The sequence below is a fragment of the Dipodomys spectabilis genome, unplaced genomic scaffold (genome assembly GCF_019054845.1).
Source record: "Dipodomys spectabilis isolate Male_0828 unplaced genomic scaffold, ASM1905484v1 ptg000125l, whole genome shotgun sequence".
Taxonomy (NCBI): domain Eukaryota; kingdom Metazoa; phylum Chordata; class Mammalia; order Rodentia; family Heteromyidae; genus Dipodomys; species Dipodomys spectabilis.
Window position 1 is genome coordinate 13503991 of NW_024870802.1, and position 27472 is coordinate 13531462.

Consider the following 27472-nt stretch of genomic DNA (forward strand, 5'->3'; position numbering starts at 1 on the left):
CCTCCAAGTCTGATACTCTACTTGCATGGAAACAACACAAATCATGGAAACCAGCATCTTCCATACACTCACAACGTTATTAATGACCCATAATATTGATTGCATTGTGCAGAACTCATATTTTGGTTGCATTGTTATTGTTCCATCTACTTTGTTAATTGAGATTGCTTGGCTCCTGGAGAGCCAGGAGCTGGATTTCTAGGAAATCTGCCACTTAGAAGCATTCCCCAAGCTCACCTGGCAGCCTTGGAGCAGCCTTTGGAAATGGCTTTTCAGCCAGTCTTGGCAAACCTACATCTGCAGACTGTTTGACAGCAAGTTGCTTGAGGCATTTAGGGAAGTTCCCAAAGTATGAAAGAACATTTTTCCCCCATTCTGGAATAATGTCACATCCTAGAGTTATTTGGAATTATAGATAGGAAGATGTGTAATGACGTTTCTGAAACAGGTGTGTAAGAAGAAATGGTGGGCTTTGAAGGCGAATGCACCCAAAAACCGTATTAGTCCAGGATTCTTAAAAGTCTCTGGATTCCGCACTACTTAAATCACAGGTGGTTTTGGCCACGGTCGGTTCAGCGGGTCCAGGGCTGGAAAATGGACGGTTGAGTCCCGAACGCAAACCGGTGGAGAGGATGACTCAGTTAGAAGAGACCGACATGGGAGACAGCTCTGGAATGTGTTTGGAAGAGAGTGTCGGATTTGGAGAGGTCTTATTTCTCAAAACTAAGAAAGGCATACGTAGGTCCTCTGCGACGGGAAAGTGCCCAAGGCGCTAAAGAGGATGAACCGAGAACCTCCGGCCGTCCTCCTCACTTCTTTTCAGCAGCCCAGGCCTCACTTAGGCTTAAACGGGGGCGGAGCTCTTCCCGAAGCCGTTACCGGAAGTGACGCACATCTCGCGAGAAGAAAGAACCGCGAGTCTCGGCGGTCCCGGAACCGGCCTGGGAACAGCGGCGCCGCCTGAGGCCGCTAGCCCTCCCGCCCCATGGAGCGGCCCCCGGGGCTGCGGCCGGGCGCGGGCGGGCCTTGGGAGATGCGCGAGAGGCTTGGCACGGGTGGCTTCGGGAACGTCTGTCTGTACCAGCATAAGGTGAGGCGGGGCGCGAGAGGGCGCGGCGGAGGGCTTGTCCGGGCGGCGGTGGAACCCCGGGCTGTCAGTGGGTAGGACTCTGTGGGCGCGTTCCTGGGCCGTGTTTGTGGGCCCGTGAGCGAGTGTGCGTGTGGTGCGTGTGCGCGCGCGCGCTGCGGTGCCTGGGAGCCTGGGAGGCAGGTCCGTACGTGCAGCCGGGTCCCGAGCCAGTGTGGTGAGAACTGTGTTAGGAGTGTCAGGATGTGAGCAGCGGTTTCGCGAGTGTGGCAGCGCGTGTGTCTCCGTGAGTGTGCTGTCGGGACGCGCGCAGAGTGCGTACGTGTGAGTGTGAATGGGAGAGAAGACAGGGCGGAAGGACCGGCCGGGCACTGTCGGGTGTCTCTGTAGGCAAGGAAGGGGAGCCTTGGTAAACTTGAGGATTAGGGGGTGTATTCCAGGTAGCTATGAGGGCGAACTGCTTGCCGATCGTGGCTTCAAAGGGAAGTCGGTAGATTGGAAGTCGGGGGGAAGGGGTTATTCTGTGGAAGACAGCTAACAGCACACTAAGGAAATCTGCTTTAGTGGAGAACGCTTAACCATTGTAACAGCAGTTAATTATGTGTGAGTCACGTGGCTTTAGATACACCAATTAAAAAGTATGAACCCTTTCCCAGGAGGAAAAATGCTCCAATGAACATCCGCACAACTTGGTGCCTGGCCAGTAGAAGGTTTCATGCCTTCCCGGAGGGCATTTTAGGTGAATAGAGCCCGAACTACCACTTCCCAGAGTTCAAGCCCCATGACCCACAAAAACAAACAAGCAAACAAACTATATATATATATATATATATATATATATATATGGGTTTTGCCTGTCCTGGGGCTTGATCTCAGGGCCTGGACATTGTCCCTCAGCTTCTTTTTGCTCAAGGCAAGCACGCTACCACTTGAGCCATAGCACCACTTCTGGCTTTTTCTGTTTATATGCTACTGAGGAATCAAACCCAGGACTTCATGCATGCAAGGCAAGCACTCCACTAAGCCAATTCCTAGCCCCATTTTAATCATTTTTAATACAGTAACATTAAGCACATCAACACTGGCATGAAACCATCATTGCCATCCATCTCCAAAACTTTTTCATCTTCCCAAACTGATACTCTGTTCCCATTAGACAGCTCTTCATTTCCTCTTCTCCCTAACTCCTGACAGTAGCATTCTGATTTTTCATGTATGTGTGCTGGTCCTGGGACTTAAACTTAGGGCCTGTGTGCTGTCCCTGAGCTTTTGTGCTTAAGGCTAGTACTTGATCCACACCTCCATTTCCACCTTTTTCTCGATGGTTAGTTGGAGATAAGAGGCTTATGGACTTTTCATGCCTAGGCTGGCTTTGAACTGCTATCCTCACACTCAGCCTTCTGAGTAGAGTAATCCCATCCCATTACTCCTATAATATGGGTAAGCTACCCATGCCAGGCCCATTCTATCTTTCTGTTTCCATGCTCTCTTTTTTGTTTCTATTTCACTAGATAGATAGATAAAATTTTATTGTTATTATTAAGGAGGTGTTTCCATTTCCTAAGTCAGGTAATGTGTACAATTCTTTTTTTAGGTAATGTCACCCCTTCCTTTGTTTTCCCTCAGTTGAATTCATTGCCTTTTAAATGGAAGAGATTTGGGGTCCACTGAAGTCTTAGAAATACCATGGAGTACTTTATAAATGGGTATAGGGTTTCAGTAGTAGAGTACATCCCTGATATGCACAAGGTCTTGGGTTTGAGCCCTGCACTAAAAAAATAAAAAGAGGAAGGGAAGGGGAAGAAGGAAGGAAAACAGAGAGAGAGAAAAACTAAAGACACATTTTGAAAGTTCTCTGAAGCACTATAGCCTATAGCCCTGACTGGGGCTCCTCGGATGTATTATTAGTGTTGCCAGTATATGTGTAATATGAATTGGATGGCTTTAAATTTAATCAGAATTAGCTAGAAATCTCATAGTCAAGAGGTGTTGGGGGGGGGGAGGGCAGGGGGCAGCTGGGAAGGGATGTGAAGGGTAAACAAAGGAGGAGGCTACAATGCTTGATAAGAAATGTACTCATTATCTTGCCCATGTGGTTGTAACTCCTCTGTACAGTATGTTCACAATAAAAAATAAAAAGAGGTGTTAGGTGCATTTTATAGATACACAAACAGAAGTTTAGAGCTTCGTAGGATTTTTTTCTATGTCATTTGAAATGCAAAGGTAAGGTTCTGATTTTGGAGCTTTTCCTGCACTAGCCTTGTTCATATGAACACTATTTATTGCTGTTTTTGAAGCCAGGGACCCCTGAAGTCTAGTTTTCATTTTAGTTATGCTGACATTTGGGGTTTTGTTAGTTGTCTTGACTGAATTTAAAGAAAGGGATCCTTGGGGAGACAGAATTTTAAATTTTTCTAGCAGTATGTATAAGATGGTATTCTGAAGAGACCTGTTACAGAATTAGTTTCAGTCACTTTTTGCATAAGTCCCCAGTTTAAGAGTTCATTTTAATGCGTTTATTTAATAATCTTAGTTTATTTAAATTATTGGCTAAAGAGAGCTATAGTTTTTGTTCATTTTGTTTATTCCCTGTTGATACTGTTTGTTATTTCTATACCCTTTGTATGTAAGTTTATCTGATTTGGGGAAGGGAAGGGAATCACAGAAACAGACAAAGGATGAATCAGTACACAGTGACACTCACCAGGCACTATGTTAGAAATGAACTTTACAACATGGGGAGAAGGGAAATGGGGAGGAAAACAGGTGAAAATGAGAGAGGGGGAAACACTGTTCAAAAAGAAATATATTCATGACCTTACCTATGTAACTGTAATCCCTCTGTATATTACCTTTACAATAAAATTTTAAAAAGAGAGAGAGATGGGTAATGCTTAATAAAACTAAAAGGAATATTGTTAGTCAGGCACTAGTGGCTCGTGCCTAAGGTCCTGCTACATGGGAGGCTGAGATCTGAGGTTTGGGGTTTGAAGCCATCCTGGGCAAGAAAGTCTGTGATACTCTTATGTCCAATTAAGTATCAAAAAGCTGGAAGTGGAGTTATTTTTTTTTTTTCAGGCAGAAAAAATTTTATTGGGGGTGGTGTGGTGGAGACCAAACTGCAGACCGCAGGACATGGAAGCATAGAGATAGAGGGAAAGGAGAAGGAGAAAAAGAGTGGAAGTGAAGTAATAACCAGAGTAGTAGAACATTAGCCTTGAGCAAAAAAAGTCACAGGGACAGCACCCAGACCCTGAGTTCAAACCCCAGAACCAGAAAAAAAAAAAAGTATGGTTTCCCTGGTTTGACATTTGTTTGATTACAAGAATATTATTTATTTATATTTCTTGTTGATTTTTCTGTTTTGACAGGAACTTGATCTCAAAATAGCAATTAAATCATGTCGCCTAGAGCTAAGTACTAAAAACAGAGAACGGTGGTGCCATGAAATCCAGATCATGAAGAAGTAAGTGTACTTGATAACTTATTATATCTTCACTTCTTTTTTTTTTGCCAGTCCTGGGGCCTAAACTCTGGGCCTGCATGCTCTTATCCCTCAGCTCTTCAGCTCAAGGCTAGTGCTTTACCACTTGAGCCACAGCACCACTTCCAGCTTTTTTGAACTCAGGGCCTCATGCATATGAGGCAAGCACTCTACCACTGAGCCACCTTCCCAGCTTCCCATATCTTCACTTCTACAGCTAGTCAGTTGTTGCCATAGAGAAAGAGGGCAGAAATCTACTTTTCTCAGGACCTTTTAGGGAGCATATTTTTCTGTAATAAACATATGTATTCTATTTCAGATAATATGATTAAGAAAGCTTAGTTTAAAAAGTTAGCTAAGTATTAGGGAACTTGGCCCTCTAAAAGCAGAATTTTTTTCTTTTGGATATTGGACAGCTGTACAATTAGTGCAGAAATCATTGTTCTCATTTCTTCTGCACCTACTTCTGTTAAATAATATATCTATTGTTTTGTAGAAAATTATCCCCAGGTTCAGTGGCTTGAAATTATAAACCTTTAGTTTCTGTAGTTTAAGAATTAAGATAGCTCTGTGATTCTAGCTGAGGACCTCTCCTTGAGACATTCAGAATGTTGACTGGAGCTACAGATATGTAAAGAGATGACTGGGACTGTAGTATTAGCTTTCAGGCTCATTTACATGGCTGTGGCTGGAGATATCAATTCCTCACTATGTTGGCCTCTCCCCAGGAAAGCATGATTATCTAAATGACATGGCATGAGCTTCCCCAGGGCAGGTGGGTCTTTGTGAGAAAAAATGCAAGCTGATAGATCTCTCATGAAATTTCCTTGGAAGTCACACTTCATTTTTTCCATTGCATTCTGTTTTTTAGATATGAGTCACTAAGTACTCAAGGAGAATAAAATTAAGCTCATGAAAGGTTGAAGTAGAGCCGGGTGCCGGTGGCTCAAGCCTGTAATCCTAGCTACTCAGGAGGCTGAGCTCTAAGGATTGTGGTTCAAAGCCATCCTAGGCAGGAAAGACGTGAGACTCTTATCTCCAATAAACCACCAGAAAACCAGATGTGGGCTCAAATGGTAGAGAGCTTACCTTGAGCTGAAGAGCTCAGGGACAGTGCCCAGGCCCAGAGTTCAAGCCCCATGACTGACAAAAAAAAAAAAAAGAAAGAAAGAAAAGAAAGGTAGAAGTAGACATATTTTAAACTTTCACAGATCCTGTGTCCATCATTAGTATGTTTAGAGATCATTCCTGTAGTAGTCATAACAGCCTTGTGTTTAGGTATTCCTAAACACAGGTGACACTCATACTGATAGTTAATAGCTGGTAGACTAGATTTGAGATGAATGCTCTGACTGTAGTGCTGTGCTCAACTCTCTTTTTATGGCTCTCAAACTCATTATGTGGCAGAATCATCAAGAAAACTCAATAATATAAATCCTCTGGTCCTCCATATGGAGATACTGTTTCTTTAGTTCCTGGGACATGGAAGTCTATTCCAGTTTTGGAATCCATTGCCTCATGAGGATGATGATGATAAATTATTGTTTAAAAAAAGAAGAGCTACTAAAAGAAAGCATAGCCAGGTGCCAGTATCTCATGCCTGTAATCCTAGCTACTCAGGAGGCTGATATCTGAGGATCCTGGTTCAAAGCCAGCCCAGGCAGGAAAGTCCATGAGACTCTTATCTCCAGTATACCACTAGAAACCTGGAAGTGGAGCTGTGGCTCAAGCGGTAGAGCACTTGCCTTGAGCTGAAGAGCTGAGCGACAGTGCCCAGGCCCAGAGTTCAAGCCCCACGACTGACCAAAAAACAACCAAACAAACAAAGCATATAACATGATTAAGTATGTATTATATTTATGTATAGATTACAACCTGGAAGAAAATATGTGCATAGTGCTCACTTCTGGGTAACATTGTGAATAACTACAAGAGAGGCGGTATAATAGGCTTTGAAGCCAGACTATCATAGTTAAGTCTATTGAATACCTACTTACTGTTCAGTCATATGTTACTTAAGTAATTTATGCTTGTTTCCATTTTCTCCTGTGTGGTGAGACTATTAATAAATCTACGTGTATTAGGATTGTGGCAAGTTAATATATGTAAAATGCTTATTCCTTGGCACATAGAAATATAATGATGGGGGGGCGGGGAGGATTGGGGGGCGGAGGTGGGGAGGATGGGAAGGGGAAACAAAGGAGGAGGCTACAATGCTTGATAGGAAATGTACTCATTATCTTGCCCATGTAATTGTAACCCCTCTGTACAGTATTTTCACAAGAAAAAAAAAAGAAATATGATAGTATTTTATGCATTTTTCCTTCTAAATTAGTAGTTTTTATTTATACAAGTCAGAATTTACAATTTTATAAATAATACCAGTCTTTCTCCCTTATCTCAACTACCCTCCCCCTCAGTTTAGCTGTGATTTCAAATTTCCTGGAAAATTTTTGTTTATAATGTTTTCCCTTCTTATTAGGTTGAACCATGCCAATGTCGTAAAGGCCTGTGATGTTCCTGAGGAACTGAACTTTTTGATTAATGATGTGCCTCTTCTTGCAATGGAATACTGCTCTGGAGGGGATCTCCGGAAGGTAGTGCAGATATTCTGAGATGATGAGCTAATAAATCACAAACTTCAGCAGTGTTTAAATCATACACAATATGTTAAACTAGACCTAGGATAAGAATCAGAGAACTATGGCCTGCTAGCTATTTTGTAATCAAGTTATTTTGGAGCACAGTCCATGCTCATGACTGCTCTCTTTTAGAATTGAGTAGCTGTGATAGAGACATATTAGTTGTACAGCCTGAAGTATTTACTATCTAGCTATTTCAGAAAGACAGAAAGAGCTTTATTTGTTGAACCTTAATTTAGCATGAGCATTTCCAAGATAAGATTGTTAGCAAGACATCAAAAAAATACTGTCTTTGTATTGTAGTCTTTCTTATCCCATTTTAAATGAGTCCATATGGAGATATGTATGTGTGTTTGTGTGTGTGATGTTTCAACCTTTCCCAGTTTCAGATACCTCTACCCCTGATCTTCAATATGAGCCTCAACATGACATTTACACATCGAATCCTCAGTATGGATTTGTTGATTTCTTTTTCTCTTTTCTTCCCTTTTCTTTTCTTCCTTTCTTTTATTTTCTTCCTTTTTCTCTTTCTTTTGTTCTTTCTTCCTTTCTTTCTTTCATGTGTTTGTAGGGGAGGGGGGTTGAACTTAAGGCTTTATGGTTGCCTGGTAGGTACTCTACTGCTTGAGCCATACTTCTAGTCCTTTTGGGGATAGTGTCTTGCTTTTTACCTGGGCTGATCTGGACTATAATTCTTCTGTTTATATTTCCTTCCACAGCTGGACTATAATTCTTCTGTTTATATTTCCTTCCACAGCTGGGAAGGCAGGTGTATACCACCATTCACAGCTTTTCTATGGAGATAGGGTCTTGTGAATTTTTTTGCATTGACTGGCCCTGAACCTCTGTCTCCTAAGAAGTTGAGACTACAGATATGAGCCCCTTGAACTTTGGATCCTTCTGCTTTAGCCTCCCTGAGTGCTGGGATTACCAGCAACTCAGTATTGGCTGTTCCCACACATATACAGTTTCTTAAAATTTATCATCATTACTTATTTTTTCATATTAATGTTCTCTTAGAGTATAATGATTAGTATGTGTACTATTAATGCCCAGCAGTTTGCAGTACATATTTTTTAACTTCTTTTTTCCCCCCCAAATTTAGCTTCTCAACAAACCAGAAAATTGTTGTGGACTTAAAGAAAGCCAGATACTTTCTTTACTGAGTGATATAGGTATGTATTCAATATTAAAATGCCATTGTAATTTAATGCCCTGTAGTCCACAAAAGATTCTGTGTACTGCATAGAGACTAAGAGTTGTTTAAATATGCAAAGCATGGAGATTTTTAACATTTATAGGAAATTATAAAAATCTAGTGCAGTTGATACTAAATTAAAATTATTATACTTTCTTATTTATTCTTTGGTTTTGATTAAGAGCCTTTCTTTTTTTTTTTTTTTTTTTTTAAATTTTATTTGAGAACATACTGTACAGAGGGGTTACAATTACATGGTCAGGATAATGCATACATTTCTTACCAAGCATTGCAGCCTCCTCCTTTGTTTACCCTTCACCTCCCTTCCCAGCCTCCCCCCTCCCCCCAAGAGCCTTTCTTTATCTAATAGTTGTTCCAGTTGCTGATCGATGTTGTAAAATGTTTTTCAATTTTTTTCTTCCACCCCCAAATGACATAGTACTTTTTTGACAATGTAATTGCCATCTCTTAGGGTAAAAGTCTCTGTTTATCAGAATTACTACTGAAAAATACTTAAAATAACCACTGCATAGGCCCTTGGAGCTAGCAAAAGCCATTATATTTTGATATTGCTTTTCATTTTTAGGAGCCCAAGTCTAGTTGAAGAAAGTAATTTAGAAATTTTAGGATTTTTTTTCCAATTTATTGTTTTCTTTTTTCTTTTTTGTCTGTCGTGGGGCTTGAACTCTGGGCTTGGGTGCTGTCCCTCAGCTCTTCAGCTCAGGGCTAGTACACTACCACTTGAGCCAAAGCACCCACTTCCGGCTTTTTCTGTTTATGTGGTGCTGAGAAATCGAATCCAGGGCCTCATGCATGGGAGACAAGCACTCTACCACTGAGCCACCTTCCCAGCCCTATTTTATTTTCTTAGAATGTTAATTCTAATATGTTAAATTAACATAAAATTCTTCAATATTTGTTTAATTGTTCTGTATTTTCTGAACGACTGCAATATTAGTTACACATGTATAATGGTCCATATAAATTTGACCATCAGAGCAAATCAATGCAAAATATAAGATAATTTTTTAAATCATTGCTTCAGTGAGTTAAAGTATATTCAAAATATATTTTGAATTTTATTTAGGATCTGGAATTCGGTATTTGCATGAAAACAAAATCATACATCGAGATCTAAAACCTGAAAATATAGTTCTTCAGGATGTTGGTGGAAAGGTAGGTAAAACTTATAGAATTGTCATGTCATTTGCATATAGTCTCCCTGATATGGTCAGCCTTTGAGTTTTTTGTCCCTGCTGTGCATCCACAATATTCTCATCATTCTCTGCTTCAGTTCTTACCACACTGGAGAATAGTTGGTGGGGGCTGGGGGGAGGAGGGGCTTGGTATTAAGTCCTGGACACTTTTAGGCTTTTTAGGCTACTGCTCCACCACTTGAGCAGTAGCTACACTTCTAGCTTTTTGGTGGTTAATTGGAGATAAGAGTCTCAAAAACTTCCTTATCCAGTTGGCTTTGAACCATGATCCTCAGGTCTTAGCCTCCTAAGAAAGAAGTCCCGCCTTCATTCTCCCTTTTCTTTCTTCTTCAATCTAGTACCTAGTACAGGTTCAGCAAGAATTCTACCACTGAGTTACATGCCAGCCTTTCCTTTTTAAATATTTCAGCCACTTTCACTTAATTTGTCTTGTTTTATAGATAATGCATAAAATAATTGATCTGGGATATGCCAAAGATGTTGATCAAGGAAGTCTCTGTACATCTTTTGTTGGAACACTACAGTATCTGGTGAGATTTGTATTATTTCCTTGAATTTAAATGTATAAAATTCTCATTAAATTCAAATTAAAATATCTTTTCCCTTACAGTATTGGCATTTAAAGCATTTTTTCCCCTCTTCTTAAGGCCCCAGAGCTCTTTGAGAATAAACCTTACACAGCTACTGTTGATTATTGGAGCTTTGGAACCATGGTGTTTGAATGTATTGCTGGATATAGGCCTTTTTTGCATCATTTGCAGCCATTTACCTGGTAAGACATGGCATATTTAATTGAAATGTAAATTTTTTTTCAATTACCTGCTTTACTTTTTCTTTAGTAGTATTGAATGAAATTTAATGACAAGAAATCTTAAGTTTTGGCGAAAAGTAGGTTGTAATCTGAAGTCCCTTTTTTTCTTAAAGGCATGAGAAGATTAAGAAGAAGGATCCAAAATGTATATTTGCATGTGAAGAGATGACAGGAGAAGTCCAGTTTAGTAGCCATTTACCTCAACCAAATAGCCTTTGTAGGTAAGTGTATTCTAGTTGAGGAAGTTTACCTCAGTTTCTCCAGGGTTGTCCACATACATAATCTTTGTAGGTAAGTATGTTGAAGTTGGAGGAAATTTGTCTCAGTTTTTCTAATGTAATGGAAGAACAGTAGAGTAGTCTGTTTTGAGTACCATTATCCAGTAGAACTTTCCATGACTACAGGATCATTCTGTATTGGTCACAAGAATCTTAATGAGCTTGAAAGGGGGTGGGTGTCTAAGCTTGGTAGTAGAGGGTTAGTAGTATGTTCAAGGTTCTAAGTTTGATGCTTAGCACCACCTCCCCTCCCTTCCTCCTCTCCCCCCCTCCGTCAAAACAAGCTACTACAACTGAAGAATTGAACTTTAAATAAAATAGCATTGTGTATTGTTGTATTGTGTATTGTGTACTGGGTGCCTGTGGTTCATACCTCTAATCCTAGCTACACAGGAGGCTGAAATCTGAGGATCATGATTTGAAGCCAATACAGGCAGGAAAGTCCATGAGACTCTTGTCTCCAGTTAACCACCAGAAAAAAAATGGAAGTGGTGCTTGTAGCTCAAAGTGGTATAGTGTTAGCCTTGAGTGAAAAAAAGCTCAGGGACAGCACCTAGGCCCTGAGCCCAGGACTAACAACAACAAAAAAATAGCATTGTGATCAGTGGCTACCCTATTGGACAACACTGACCTAGTGAGGCTGAAAACTGTTGCCATTTGACTGATGAGCTTAGGTACTAAGAGGACTAGGGATAAAGAGGCAAATGGGCTTCTTGGAGGATGGAATTAGATCTATCAGCAGTAGCAAAGTTATGTGGCTGCTTTTCTTATGGAAGAAATTGGTCCCATCATTTCATTAATTACTTAAAATTAAGACTTAAGATGGTACAGGTAAGTGATAGGCAAGAAAATGAATACCTTATAAACTTCCTTTTACTAATGCTAAAGAAAAACTGGAACATAATGATATTTATCCTAGTTTTGTTCATTTGTAGTTTAATAGTAGAGCCCATGGAACACTGGCTACAGTTGATGCTGAATTGGGACCCACAGCAGAGAGGGGGACCTGTTGATCTTACTTTGAAGCAACCAAGATGTTTTATATTAATGGATCACATTCTGAACTTAAAGGTTCGTTTTAGTGGGGTTTCTTTATCTGTTTGTTTATTTATTTATTTTTCCTTTTCCTTTTTTTGGTGCTAGTCCTGGAGCTTGAACTCAGGGTCCGGGTGCTACCTTTGAGTTTTATAGTCAAGTCTAGCACTATACCACTTAAGTTACAACTCCACTTCCAGCTTTTTGGTGGTTTATTAGAGATAACAGTCTTACAAACTTTCCTGCCTGGGCTGGTTTTGAAGCAGGCTCCTCAGATCTCAGCCTCCTCAGATCTCAGCCTCCTCAGATCTCAGCCTCCTCAGTAGCTAGGATTCTAGGTATGAGCAACCAGCACCTGGTAGGATCTATTTCTTAAGGTCTATATTGAAGTTCTGTTTCTTTTGAAAAAAAATATATTTTGATAATTTTTCTCAATGTTAATTTGAAAAGGGAAATTGTATTCTTAGAACTAGTGCTTTTGTATTTATTTTTTTCTAAGCCATTTTTATTGGTTATTCCTTTAAAGCACCTTTTGGATTTTCTCCCTTACCACATTGTTGCCATTCTCATTTCATTCCTTTATGTTTAATCATACCGGGTTTGGTTCAGTGAGGAAGTTTCCTAACTGGCATTCATATCGCTCTATACCTAACTTTTCAACCTATCTATGCAGAGTAAATGCCCCTCACCTTCTGAAAATGCTCATCTGTCTTAAGAAACTAGCAAGACCAAGTCACATTTAAACTGATTTCGGCTTTGTTGGTATTCCTAATGCAGAACCACCCCAACTAAGTATATTCATTATAACTGTTTCTTTTAATCTTTACCTCATTCCAGACTACTTGTCACTTTTACTTATGCCATCAGACCCTTCTCTGTTTTGGTGCTTTGATACATGCTGTCTTTCTGCCCAGTATGATCTCCTTTGTGCTTGTCCTCATCTACACAGAGCCATGTGAATTTTAGACAAGTGTTTTACCATTGAGTTAAATTCTCAACCCTCTTATTTCTTGTCTGGTTGTGCTTTGGTAGTAGGATGCTATTATGACTGCCCAACCTTGACATGTCTTGTGCAAAAGATTTTCATTTTCATTTTAAGATTTTCATCCTGAGTTTCTACTGTCTTTAGTGACAGCTGTCATGGTAGGAAAGCAGCCTCACCTGGGGAGGCATGGGAAGTCTCAGGTGGTATAACTATACTGTAAATGTATTGTCAGTTTTGAAGACCCCCCCCTTTTAGATATAATAGTTTTCTAAAGGAAAGTCTGTTAATAGTATACTTTAAAAAAGCTAGCAATGTTGTTAAGATGTTTAGAATTTACATAACAAGGAGTAATTTCAGGTTATAAACAATTTGGTATTTCTGTAGTACCATGTTAAACTCTGGTATCAGGATTTATAAGCGGAAATGACAATGATCTTTCACACTATGAAGTGTCTGCACAACAAAGGAAATAACCAAAATGAAAAAGGATTTTATGGAATAGGGAAAATATTTGCAAAACATATCTGAAAGGGGATAATATCCAAAGTGCAATCTAAAGGGGTTGAGGGATATGATGATGTTGGTTAAAGGTACAAAAATGATAATCATGAGAAGGTGATAGCTATGTCAGTGATTGATATATGATCATTTTATAATATATCAAAAGATCAAGTCATGCTTCTGGGAGTTGTTTGGAAGTTGGTAGCCCTGGCCTAAAGGTTCATAGGCAGAGCCATCCGTCCATCATGTCACACTAGCAAATTTATTATTGGGACAAATAAGATAACAAGTAGTCAGAGAACTAGCACACCATGTTACTCAAAGACAAAGCCAAGCTGGTCTCTAAAACCCATTTGCTATCAGATCTGAATAGAAGAATTTTGGTGTTCAGCAAGCTTAGTGATGGACTTATTGTATGATACATAAGCCAGAAACTCACATCTTTTGCTCTAGGGATCACTACCCAAGAAGTTAAAGGAATGAAGCTGGAGAACAGAGCCACTTTTCAGTCTCCAAACTGCATTGCTGCATTGCTCTCTATACTTTGTGACATTTTTCTGATAGCATTATTGTGTGCTTTCTTATTTTTCACTTTGGTATTTAAAGGTGTTCAATATATACTGTTTGACTGTGCTGGTGATTGCTTTGCTTCTTAAATAGAGCCATCACTACTATACTCCTGCTAGATGAGTGCTGTGAGAGTTACAGCCTCAGCTGAGTGTGACTCCAGAAGACATAGTGTACTCTGTATCCAGCAGAACACATTTGGCAGGTGGAAGAAGCATCTCAGAGTCAGACCAGGGCTGTTTCAGGGATTTGTAAATTTACTGTTTTGCTTTTCCTTCTGGGTGTTATATGTGGGAAGACTTATGAATTTGTATTTCATTGAATTGGAAACTTTTTATTTCACTTGAAATAATTGTTCTATTTACCAGCCTTGATTAAAGAGGACGTTTTTATAATCTAAAAAAATCCAGTTGTGTGTTTTGACTATATTAAAATTTTATATGTAAAAAAATCTAATTGTGTTGGATAGAGTGGTACATGCCTATAATCTTACCTACTCAGGAGGCTGAGACAGGAAGAAGAGCATGATTCAAAGCTAGCTTAGCCAAAATTAGATACCCTGTCTCAGAAACAATCCAGGCATGGTGATACTTTCCTATAAATCACAGCTACTTAAAAAGTAAAGGTAGGAGGATAGAGGTCCAAGACTTGTTAGGCAAAAGCATGAGTTCCTATCTTAAAATAAACAGACTGAAAGTGAAATGACTTAGGGAGACATGGCTCAAGTAGTGAAACCCTGAGTTCAATTCCAGTACTGCCGAAAAGAAAAGAGTGGGGGAAAGGAAGAATTTAAAAGAATAATGCCATATTTCAGGGGAGGGGGGACTATGAGGGATGGGTGCTATAGATGAATAAGATGGCCTCTGTGTATATTATGCTTGAAACCAAAGCATTCACATAAAGTTGGGAATGGGAAGACAATACTGTTTGTTGTCTATATCAAATATATTTTCATTCCCTTATTGGTTGTGTTGGTTATCCAACCTAGAACCTGCATTCTCAGAATGACATGTCTTTGTATGTTAAGAACTAAACAAAGTGAATAGTAGTGGCCTTGGAATAATACTGTGCTTTTTTTTTTTTCTTTTGAGACAGGTTTCACTATGTAGTATAGATAGACATGGAACTTTCTATGTAGCCAAGGCTGACCTTGAACTTGTCATCTTCCTGCCTTTGTCTCTAAGTGTGGGGACTAAAGGAATGTACCATCACAAACAGCTCTTTACTTTTTTAGTAAGGATTTCGAGCAAAGATAACTTAACCATTTGCATTTACTACTTAATTCAAGGAATTCAGAAATGTAGGTATTGTGTGGTTTAATTAAGGAGAAAGGAAGGAGGATAACTGTGATCTAAAGACAGATTTCCTATTCTGTGGTTTCTTTGGTTTCCTGAATAGAGAGAGCCCCACCTTACTCAGCCTCACACTCTTCTTGGCTTGTGTCAGTTTACTTCCACTGGGGCTTTCAGTTTATCTAACTTTGAGAACTTAGGCATGTCACTGCTCTAGGATTTTGGTTGAATGACAATGCTTTTTCCCGTTGCAAGAGGGAACTGACTTTTCTATTCGTGGCTATTTCTTGAGACACTTTGAGGTAGTCCTACCATTAGGAGTTTAGATCTGAACTCTACCTGTCCTAAAACCTTGGTTTATCCTTCTGTTAAGAGGAAGACAAGGAGATTTACCTCAGATGTTGTGTGAAAGCACTTAGCTCAGTTCATAAATGGAAATGTTTCCATTAAGGTCTATGATAAGTTCCTAAAGTAAATAAATATTTTAATTAGAATTTGGGGTGTGGGTGTGTGCTGGTCCTGGGGCTTGAACTTGGGGCCTGGGCACTATCCCTGACCTTTTGCTGAAGAAACTACCATTTGAACCAGAGCTCTACTACCAGCTTTTTTTTGGGGGGGGGGGGGCGGGAGTGGAAAAGGTGGGGGAAAGGGTACTTTATTGGAGATGACTCTCACAGACTCTCGTGCCCCATCTGGCTTCAAATTGTAATCCTCAGATCTCAGCCTTCTGAGTAGCTAGAATTATAGCATGAGTCACCCAGTGTATTTAGTGTAGGGAAAAAAATGCCTTTTCCTCATATTCTCCTCTTACTATCTTGCACTAAATTGTTTATATAGCAAATGACCAATATATTTATATCTTTTCATCTTTATACAGATAGTACACATCCTAAATATGACATCCGCAAAGATAATTTCTTTTCTATTACCATGTGATGAAAGTCTTCATTCACTGCAGTCTCGTATTGAGCGAGAAACTGGAATAAATACTGGTTCTCAGGAGCTGCTTTCAGAAACAGGAATTTCTCTGGATCCTCGGAAACCAGCCTCTCAGTGTGTTCTAGATGGAGTTGTAAGAATTTTTTTGTTTCTCTTTTAAATTACTGTTTGTTTTTTGAAAGAGTGTTTCACTGTGTAACCCCCCAGTCCAGCCTCTACCTAACCAAGTGCTGGGATTATAGGTATATGCCACTATGTCCAGCACTTTTTTTTTGTTTTTTTGTTTTTTTGGCTGGTCCTGGGGCTTGACCTTTGGGCTGGTGTTGTCCCTAAACTTCTTTTGCTTAAGACTAGCGCTTTTTTCCTGAGTAGTTTATTAGAGCTAACAGTCTCACAGACTCTCCTGCCTGGGCTGGCTTCCAACTGCACTCCTCAGATCTCAGCCTCCTGAGTAGCTAGGATTACAGGTGTGAGCCATCAGCGCTTGGCTTCTTTTCTTTTTTAATTAGCACAATATGTGCTCTTATTTCTGAGGTACAATTTTACAATTCAATACATGTATATAATGTATGATGGTCAAATCAGCAAGGTTAGCATATCCACCTCCTTAAATGTTACCATTTAGGAACATTCTTTTATTTTGGAATGTATAATTAATTGTTACATAGACAATTCTGTGCTATAGAAAAGGTGCTAAGAGAATTTTATACCCAGTCTGAGAGTTAAATCTGTATATAGAGGAAGTGAATATGCTGAATTTTTTGGTATCCACTTGGAATCTCATGGCAATACACATTTTAAAATAAATCTTAGTTTTTCCTTAACTAATAATTTATTGCTTTTTAAGCTGAACACAAAAGAAATTATACATTTGTTATTTTGAATTTGTAAGACTTTTTCTTGGGTGCAGTTTCTTTCTTTTTGGGGGGGGGTCTGGTTGTGGAACCTGAACTCTGGGCCTGGGCACTGTCCCTTAGCTCTTCAGCTCAAGGCTAATGCTCTACCTCTTGAGCCACAGCTCCACTTCCGGCTTTTTTCTTTTTGCTTATGTGGTGCTGAGGAATCGAACCCAGGGCCTCATGCATGCAAGGCAAGCGCTCTACCACTGAGCTACCTTCCCAGCCCCTGGTGCAGTTTCTTTTGAACTTTGTTTTTCTTCTTGTACTTGAAGCCTAGAAATTAATTAGCAGTCTTATAGTTTCTACAAAAGGCTAGATTAGTGGCTAATACTGTTGTGGTCATGACTTTTATTTTCTGTTTTGCTTTTATGACATTATGAAAGTATATTTTGTATATCACTCAGTTGGAAAACACGTTTATGTCTTGTGCCCATTAACTGTTAACTGATAATTTTATTCCAGCCTGTTAATGGCAAACCATTAATACACTTTATAGATTTGTCCTTTCTGAACACTTCATATAAATGGAACACTTCATATAATACAGAGCCTCTTGTTTCTGCCTTCTTTCATTTAGCATCATGTTTTTGAGGTTTGCTCATGTTGTAGCACATATTAATACTTCATTCTTTTTGATTGCTAAGTAGTGTTTTCATTCTATGGACATAAATATGCCTTCTTGTATCTTTCATATCTGGAAATTATTTTTCACTTTAGATCATGTGTTGTTTTTTTCCTTAAAGTTTAGATTATAAAACTATAAAATGCATGCTTGATGCACATTGACTTCATCTATTTGCATTTCAGAGTAGGAAATCTGGGCTTAAGTATTTAGAAAAGAGGATTTTTCAGGATCTTAGAACAGAATTGTAATTATATTTTTCTTTTTCAGAGAGGCTGTGATAGTTACATGGTTTATTTGTTTGATAAAAGTAAAACTGTATATGATGGGCCATTTGCTTCCAGAAATTTATCTGACTGTGTAAACTATATTGGTAAGTACGTTTGGTGGCTGAGCTTCAATCCTTTAATTTTGACTCTCAACATGACTAACAGAAAGAAACTTCATCATCATCTTTTCTTTTGGGGGGGGGGGCAAGAGGGGTGTCCGGTCATGGGGCTTGAACTCTGGCTTGTTAGCTCAAGGCAAGCACTCTACCACTTGGCTTTTTCTGTTTATGTGGTGCTGAGGAATCGAACCCAGGACTTCATGCATGCAAGGCAAGCACTCTACCACTGAGCCACCTTCCCAGCCCTAGATAATCTTGTGGCGTTTTTTCTTCTCTTCTAATTTGAGGTTTATATATGTTGGGGGGGGGGGGGGGAATGTGTATAGTTTGGATGGAAAAGTATATTTTAAATTACCACTTTCGATTATTTGTTCACATGTGTGTGGGAGGGTGGTTGGGTTTGTTTTTAAGTCTGTTTCAGATAATGTGTGTTTTCAGTATGAATACTAGTAAGTTTTGTCTAATTTTTCTCTGAAAGTTTTTTTCACTCAAAAAGAATAACAGAGAATCTGTTTGCCACCTTAAAATATAGTTTGAATGTCTGCAGTGTTGGGGAAATCTCATGATGTTAAAATGGATTTTCATTGAGCTTAATGAATAAATTGCCATGGCTTTACAAAAGTAGCATTTTCATTACTGGAGCATGAACAAGAGATACCAAATACAGTTTTTGAGGACTAGTAATGTGACTTAAGTTATAAGATGTTTGCCTAGCTTGTGCAAGGCACTGCATTCAATCTCCAGTTACCCTCCTGAAAAAAGAAAAGTCAATATTTTTTCTACTAATTGAGTCATGCCTCAAGCCTCTTTTGCTTTTAGTTTGTTTTTCAGATAGGGTCTTTGCCCTAGCTCTCTTCAAATCTGATTTTTCTTTCTCTACCAAGGTTTGAATCACCATGCTTTGCATGTATATCTTATTAAACTGCCATTTACCTTAATTGCTTTCTTGAAGCTCAATTAGTGGTCCAGGAAATAACCTTTATTATTCAGAAATAGGAATGGTTGGAGAAGGCGAAACTTAGATAAATAATTTCAGATTGTAAAGAAGCAAGCAAAAAATACATATATATGTATATGTGTACATACACATACATACACATGTTTGTATATATGTGTATATGTGTATGTGCATGTATACATGTGTGTCAGCACATTCCTCCTCACCAGATTTATGATGATGTGATTTACTTTCCCTTCCCCTTATATCTGAACAAGGCTTGTCTATTGCAGGTGTAGGTTCTTTTTTTGCGGGAGAGAAAGGGGTCGGTCATGGGGCTTGAACTCTTGGCCTGGGCGCTGTCCCTGAGCTCTTCAGCTCAAGGCAAGCTCTCTACCACTTGAGCCCCAGCACCACTTCTGGTTTTCAGGTGGTTAATTGGAGATAAGAGTTTCATGGACTTTGCTGCTTGGACTGGCTTTGAACCATGATCCTCAGGTCTCAGCCTCCTGAGTAGCTAGGATTACAGTCATGAGCCACCAGCACCCAGCAGGTATAGGTTCTTTGTAGCATCTATAGCAATGCTATTTGGAAAGAAAATCACAGAGATTTCTTTCTTTGGAAAGAAAATCAAGTCTTTGAAAGTATTTCCTCTCCCCTTTTTCTCATCTTTCTTATAGTACAAGACAGCAAAATACAGCTTCCAATTGTACAACTACGTAAAGTATGGGCTGAAGCAGTACACTATGTGTCTGGACTAAAAGAAGACTATAGTAGGCTCTTTCAGGGACAAAGAGCAGCAATGTGAGTATATTCTGTTCTTCATAAGCACAATGTTATGTGTGTTATCTACTCTAGAATTAGTTTTGCTAGTTTTCACTGCTTAATATTGCATACAAAGCTGGGTGTGGTTGTTCAAATTTGTAATCCCACCATTCAAGGAGAGACAATAGGATCATAAGTTTAAGGCTAGCTTGAGTTACATAGCAAATTCAAGGCTAGTAAGACCTTGTCTCAAAAAATCAAGAATCAGGGGCTAGAGATGTAGCTCAAAGGGTGCACTTGCCTACTATGGACAAGGGTATGGTTGTGATCCTCAGCCTTAAAAAACAGACAAACAGGGCTGGGAAGGTAGCTCAGTGGTAGAGTGCATGCCTTGCAAGCATGAAGCCCTGGGTTCGATTCCTCAGTACCACATAAATAGAAAAAGCCGGAAGTGGCGCTGTGGCTCCAGTGGTAGAGCACTAGCCTTGAGCTGAAGAGCTGAGGGACAGCGCCCAGACCCAGAGTTCAGGCCCCATGACCGGCAAAAAAAAAAAAAAAAAAGACAAACACCCCAAATATAAAAAATAAAAGCACAAAAGCATGCAGTACTAAAATTTTTAAGTGTACTCTTCTGTTCATGCTTGTAGATTTCCTACTAATGGTTGAGACCTCTGATTGCAAAGATTTATATAGTTCCTAATACTACATAGAACTACATAGTATTCCTAGTTTAAAAGGATTATTTATCACAGAATATCATGGACAGGAAATTTTTAGAGACTAGATTTTAGAGATCAGTTGTTTCTCGTTCTTTGACAATAAAACTGTAAGTTTTGGAATTTTGTCAATTTATGTTTTTAAATTTTTATTTCATATTTCTAAATGTTGGTAGTATTGTTTTGTTTGTGGCATAGGTTAAGTCTTCTTAGATATAATGCCAACTTGACAAAAATGAAGAACACTTTGATATCAGCATCGCAGCAACTGAAAGCTAAATTGGAATTTTTTCATAAAAGCATTCAACTTGACTTGGAGAGATACAGTGAGCAGATGACTTATGGAATATGTAAGTATCTCTGTGTTACATATTTATAAACTAGTCTCTTGAAGCCATCTACTATTTTACCTTCTCAACACCTAGTCATTTGTCATTTACATTCACATTACAACAGAGACAGAATATCTTATATCATCATAATCTCTTTGTTGAGGAACTTGTCACAATTGGAATAAAATAAGCTCTAGAAAAGGTAAATAATGCAGAAGCAATTTAAGAATTGGTGCACTTAAAATCTCATTTTCAAAGTAGATATAAGATCTATATCAGATGACTTTTGTTTTTGTGCCATTATTGGGGCTTGAACAACTCAAGGCCTAGGCTCTCTTAGTTTTTTTTTTGCACAAGGCTGGTGCTCTACCACTTGAGCTGTAACTCCACTTCTAGCTTTTTGGTGATTAATTGGAGATAAGAGTCTGACAGACTTTCCTGCCTGGGTAACTTTCAACTGTGATCATCAGATCTACCCACTGAGTAGGATTACAAGTGTGAGCCACTAGTGTCCAGCTCTGAAATGACTTCAGTTGTGTCCCCCAAAATTCATATGTTGAAATCATTCCACCAAAGAATGAGATTACTGGCTTTATTGGAAGAGGTCTGGATGAGAATCCCTTCACCCCCTTGTGCCATGCAAGTACACAGTAAGAAGACAGCCATCTATAAACCACAAAGCAGCCCTCAACGGACACTGAATCTGTCAGTGACTTGATCTTGGATTTCTCAACTGACAAATAAAACTGACAAATAAATGTTTGTTGTTTATGTGGCTGCCCAGACGTGTATTGTGCTGGAACCAGGGCTTAAACTTAACCTTATACTCTTGCTTAATGTTCTTGCTCACCACTGGTATTTTTGGTATACCTCTTAAGCCACAACTCTAGTCTGGCTTTTTGGTTGTTAATTGGCAGTGGAGCCTTATAGACTTTTCTGCCTGGTCTTGTTTTGAACTGAGGTCCTCCAGATCCCGAATAACTAGAATTATAGTCATGAGCCTGCACCAGGCTCAGAATATGGTGTTTTTGTTGTTGTTGTTTTTAACATAACTGTTCAGATGGGCTAGCACAACCAAGGGAGTCTTATTTAAATTACTTATATTTCTATTAAAAAATGGTGCTGATAATTCCAAGATTGCTTCCAAACCACCTTCTGTGAAATTGTAACTTGGGGGCAGGGGAGGAAGGGGCTTGAACTCAGGGCCTGGGTATCATCCCTGAGCTTTTCTTTGTTCTGGGTTACTGCTCTGCCACTTGAGCCAGCTCCACTTCCAGCTGTTGGTTGATTAATTGAGGATAAGAATCTCATAGACTTTCCTGTCCAGGCTACTGAGTGGCTAAGATTACAGGTGTGAGTCACCAGTGCTCAGCTTAATTAATTTTTTAAAAATTGTACATAGTCTTCAGGTTTTTAGTATTTTACTCCAACCTTATTTTTCTTTCAGACTTACTAAGAAACTGTACAGAGCAAGTGTACCTGTAATCCCAGCTATGCTGGAGGCATAGATAGATTGTTATCTGAGGTTTACCAGATCTAAAAATAACTAAAGCAAAAAGGGCCGAAGACATGGCTTAAGTGGTACGTAGTAGGCCCTAAGTTTAAAAATTATTTTTCAAATAAGCTGAAGGGATTACCACCAGCATTTCTGTCATATTTCATACAACAAATATTTTTTTAGTATTGTTTGTACATTTATCCTGAGGAAAATATGTTTACCAGAATAAATGATGAAAATGTCCATTTAGGTGAATAAATTTACTCTCCAGAGCTGTTTCTTTGTTATTTCTTATAAAAGAGTGAGAGCTAGGCATGATGGCCTACACATATAAGCCCAGCTACCTGAAAGGCAGAGATCAGGAGAATTTCAGTTGAGGCCAGCCCAAGCAAAAGATTAGCTAGATTCCTTCTCAACAAAGCAAGCATGGTGGTATATGTCTGACCCCAGCTGCAGGAGGCATAGGTAAGAGGGTCTTGGTCCAAGGCTTGACCCAGGCAAAAAATGTGATAGCTTCGCTGAAAAATAAAGAAGATGAGGGTGTGACCCAAGTGGTAGAGCATCTGCTTAGCAAACTCAAGACCCTGAGTTCAAAACCTAGTACTGGGGCTGGGAAGTTGGCTCAGTGGTAGAGTGCTTGCTTTGCATGCATGAGGCCCTGGGTTCGATTCCTCAGCACCACATAAGCATAAAAAAGCCGGAAGTGGGACTGTGGCTCAAGTGGAAGGGTGCTAGCCTTGAGCTGAAGACCTGAGGAACGGTGCCCAGGCCCAGAGTTCATCCCCCACGACCGACAAAAAAAAAAAAAAAAAAATTAACACTACCAAAAAAGAGAAAAGTTGTTTATGTTAAAAGATTAATGGAATCTTTTCTTGGCAGTGATAGTTTAAGTTACAGAAAAAAGAAACAGATGTGTATATAGATTGTCTTATAAGGAAACAAGAATATATATATATTTATCATAATAAATTATTGGGGTAGAGGGTAACAGAAAAAAGCCTTTTCTTTTTATATCCTTTATAGTATTTAAAATTTCATATATTAGTTTTTAAGAAAACCTTATTGTACTACTTTTCTAGTATTTCCATTTTTAAAAATGCCATAAACTGGATGACTTAAAACAACAGAAATATATTCCCTCACAATTCTCAAGGCTAAGATCAAGCTGTTGGTTAAGCCAGCCTGTAGGGAAGAGTCCTTCCTTGTTTCCTCCTAGCTCCCTGTGATTGCCATCAACCCTTGCTGTCCTTGGCTTCCAGCTGCAGCACTTTAGCCTGTGCCTTGTTGCTACATGGCATTCTCACCTGTATATCTGTTCTGTTTCTTCTTCACTGGTCAATGGATTAAGGACCCAGCCTAATCAAGTGTGAGTATATAGTTAGGTCACATTCTGAGAGGTTAAGACTAATGTATTTGGGTGTAGGGGTGCCCTTCAATCCATACCAAATTAGGGCAAGGAAGCAGGTGGGCTAATATTAAAAGCTATTGCTATTTCAGAGTTAACCAACTTAAACTTTCTCTTAGCTTCAGAAAAAATGCTAAAAGCATGGAAAGAAATGGAAGAAAAGGCCATCCACTATGCTGAGGTAAAATCACTGAGCTTATTCACTCTTGATACCGTCCTTAGAACCTTCTTTTGATTTTGTCACTTATGAAGAGTATTTGTCATATCATTCCTGAAAGTTAGACACGTATCTGGTAGATGCTTTGTATATATAGAAGATACCATAGTGGGTAAAAACAAAAGCACTGGGAAAATTACTCACCAGTATAATTTTGAGAGGGAAAGAAAATATGACTGATAATTATAGGAAGATATCAGGTATAAACTGGGACAGTTGGCTGCACATCATTGTCTACCTGAAATTATCCCAGTTTATACCTGATGTCTTCCCATAATTATCAGTCATAACTTCCTTTCCTTCTCAATTACACTGGCTTAGACAATACATTATATGGTCTTCCAAGATGTACAACATTTTCTAGGTAGCAGATTCCTTACTTATCCTGTGTGACTGGCAGGATCCTAGATTATTGATCTACTTGGTGCCAGTACCTATTTATCATGAGATTGGGGGGAGAAGGAGAACACAAAGCTGAAGTGCAAGAAATGCCAAGAAGTGCAAGAAATGTTGACTGCTTTTCTTTTTTTAACTTGTTAGTGGCACTTGTACTTTTTGCTTCTCCAGAAGACAAAGCAAATGCTAGTAGTTTACTGCTGTCAGAGAAGGGAGAAACACAGGAATAAGTATATTTTCATGTGAAAAATTGTCCAAAGCTGAAGTATAAAAAGGTTTGAACAAGTGCTATGTGTGTAACTTAAACGATAGAGTGCTTGCCCAACTAGCTCAAGGCCCTGAGTTTAATTCCCATTACCACCCCACCCCTCAAAAAAAAAAAAAAAAAAAAAGCTTTAATAAGCTAGTTGTGGTACCCACTGAATTCCAGTGCACAAGGGACTTAGGGAGGAAGATGGCAAGTTCAAGGCCAGCCTGGACAATCTAGTAAAACTCTGCCCTAACCAACCAATTAAACAATCACAAAATTAGCATTTTGTAATAAAACATTTAGTTCTACTGCCAGAGCAGAGACTTACATTCTCTTAAATGTAAGTGTTGTTTTGTATTGTCTAGTAGCAAGCCTATCATGTCTTTTTGCATTATCATCATATTTTAGGTTGGTGTCATTGGATACCTTGAAGATCAGATTATGTCTTTGCACACTGAAATCATGGAGCTCCAGAAGAGCCCTTATGGAAGACGCCAGGGAGATCTAATGGAATCTCTGTAAGGGTGTACTTGTGTTTTTGGTCTTTATGTCTGTAACTTTGTAGCATACTACATACTACTGTTTATGCTAGGTAGATTAAGCTTCTGTGTGATCATTCTCTACACTTTTCCTTTCTCCACATAGACTGGCATCATATTTTAAAAGGAAGCTATTTCTTTTTTTTTCTTTCTGGTCAGTTGTGAGGCTTTAACTCATTGCCTGGTCACTGTCCCTGAGTTCTTTGGCTCAAGGCTAGCTTTCTACCACTTTTGAGCCACAGCATCACTTCTGGTTTTCTGGTGATTACTTGGAGATAAGAATTTCACTGACTTTCCTGTCTAGGCTAGCTTTAAACTTTGATCCTCAGAGCTCAGCTTTCTGAGTAACTATGATTATAGGCATGAGCCAATGGCACCTGGCTAGGAAGCTATTTATTAATTATAGTAAATTTTGGAAATAATTTTTTGTATTGACCTTTTATTTTCCTTTCATCAAGCCTCTTTTTCATGTGAGTGCTGAGAATTTTGCAAATGTATTTTAGTGAGATGTTATTTTCTTGCTATACTTCAGGTCCACTTAAGTGCTCTAAAAAGCCTAATTTTTTGACTGACTGGATTCGAAATTTCAAATTATGTCTAATCATAAACCATAATTTTTTTGCCCATTTAAGTGTTTCTAGTTCAAGGATGTTTATTTGTGGTGAAAGATCAGAGCAGGTATGAAGTGTGCTAGCCTTCACATTTTAAGAACTTGTCCTTGATTATTTCTCAAAAAAGGCTATGCAAACTATCCATTGGAATTATTTGTACTTCAAAATGAGATCATTATTCAAGTAATAGTATTTTTTGTTTCAAGTTGTAGATTATTAGAATCAAATTAACTTCATATTCAGAAGCCTGTTTTCTCTTTGCAGGGAACAGCGTGCCATTGATCTATATAAACAGTTAAAGCACAGACCCACCGGTAAGACATTTCTATCACAGTATTTGAAGACATTTTAAGAAACTATCACTGGCTTAACAAACTTTGGGAATTTTAAATCAAAGTATTTTTAAACAGCAGAATAAGTTCCTGTTTCGATATTGTCATTTAGACACTTATAATAGCTGTACATTTATGATAATGTAAGAAGTTAGAAAAGTAAAGTAATACGGAAATGAAAGTAAAAAAATTTAAAGGAAAGTGAAAAGAAGAAATTGGAGAGAAAAATAGGAACTCAAAAAACAGGAAGAAGAAACAAAAATGAATTGAAAGGTTGAAAAGGAAAACTAAATCTGTTTAAGACTAGAAAGGTTGAAAAGGATTTGGGGCATGGTTTCAGGTGTGAATGGTAAAAGGGCCATGTTCTAAACAAAAAAAATTTTTTTTCTTGAAAATGATGCCTTTGTGGGTACCCATGGCTCATTCCCGTAATCCTAGCTACTTAGGAGTCTGAGATCTGAGGTTTGAAGCCAGCCCAAGCAGAAAAGTCTGTGAGATTCTTATCTCTAGTTAACCACCCAAAGAGATGTGAGTGGGGCTATGGCTGTAACAGATAAACATAAAATTCCAAGCAACCTAGTTGGAACAAGGGCAAGGGCCTCCTTTTTTTAAATTTTTATTTTTATTTTTATTTTTTGGGCAGTTGTGGGGCTTGAATTCAGGCCTGGGTACTGTCCTTGAGCTCTTATGCTCAAGGATAGTGCACTACCACTTTGAGCCACAGTTCCACTTCCAGTTTTTGAGTGGTTAATTGGAAATAAGAGCCTCATGGGGACTTTTCTGCCCAGACTGTCTACGAACAGTGATCCTCAGAGCTCAGCCTCCTGAGTAGCTAGGATTACAGGTATGAGCTACTGGTGCCCAGCTAGTTTTAGATTTTTAAGAGTTTGAAGTTTGTTTTTTTGGGGGGTCCAGTCGTGGGGCCTGAACTCTGGGCCTGGGCGCTGTCCCTCAGCTCTTCAGCTCAAGGCTAGCACACTACCACTTGAGACATAGCACCACTTGCGGCTTTTTTTTTTTCTGCTTATGTGGTGCTGAGGAATCGAACCCAGGGCCTCATGCATGCAAGACAAACACTCTTACCACTGAGCTTCCTTCTCAGCCCAAGAGTTTGAAGTTTTTGTATGGAAGATTATACCCACTCACTAAAGTCTCTCATAGATCACTCCTATAGTGACAGCACAGAGATGGTGAAGATCATTGTGCATACTGTACAGAGTCAAGACCGCGTTCTCAAGGAGCTGTTTGGCCATCTGAGGTATAAAAATTGCCTTATTTCCTCCTAAAAAGCCAAGAATTTTTAGCATATTCCTTTCAAAGTACAGTACCCACCTTCAGTAAATATATTAGACGCAAGAAATATTCTAGCAGTTCCTCAGGTAGCTTGACCACAACTGGCTATATTTTATGTCTTGTTTGTATGCATTGCTGTGGATATCAGTCATTAAATGTGATGCTGATTGTCGTTCATTTCCCAGCTGGGTTTGGGAGTATGGTATACAGTCTTTAAAGATGTGGCAAGTATCTGA

The 27472-nt window shown here is 39.0% G+C and overlaps 1 protein-coding gene across 3 annotated transcripts in view; it reads left to right on the top strand.

The window, feature by feature from the left end:
• Positions 1-913: 913 nt before the first annotated feature.
• The window catches only part of Chuk (component of inhibitor of nuclear factor kappa B kinase complex), a 33861-nt gene continuing 7302 nt past the window's right edge, over positions 914-27472 (top strand). For all 3 annotated transcript variants that reach the window (XM_042689521.1, XM_042689522.1, XM_042689524.1), the window contains exons 1-17: positions 914-1090; positions 4459-4553; positions 7054-7168; positions 8319-8388; positions 9499-9587; positions 10069-10158; positions 10276-10400; positions 10553-10660; positions 11653-11788; positions 15975-16169; positions 17828-17930; positions 19563-19686; positions 20562-20713; positions 23718-23779; positions 24870-24979; positions 25876-25925; positions 27105-27201. In XM_042689521.1, the coding sequence (XP_042545455.1) occupies positions 986-1090; positions 4459-4553; positions 7054-7168; positions 8319-8388; positions 9499-9587; positions 10069-10158; positions 10276-10400; positions 10553-10660; positions 11653-11788; positions 15975-16169; positions 17828-17930; positions 19563-19686; positions 20562-20713; positions 23718-23779; positions 24870-24979; positions 25876-25925; positions 27105-27201 (1826 nt within the window). In that variant the 5' untranslated portion in view covers positions 914-985. The remainder of the gene's footprint in view (positions 1091-4458; positions 4554-7053; positions 7169-8318; positions 8389-9498; positions 9588-10068; positions 10159-10275; positions 10401-10552; positions 10661-11652; positions 11789-15974; positions 16170-17827; positions 17931-19562; positions 19687-20561; positions 20714-23717; positions 23780-24869; positions 24980-25875; positions 25926-27104; positions 27202-27472) is intronic.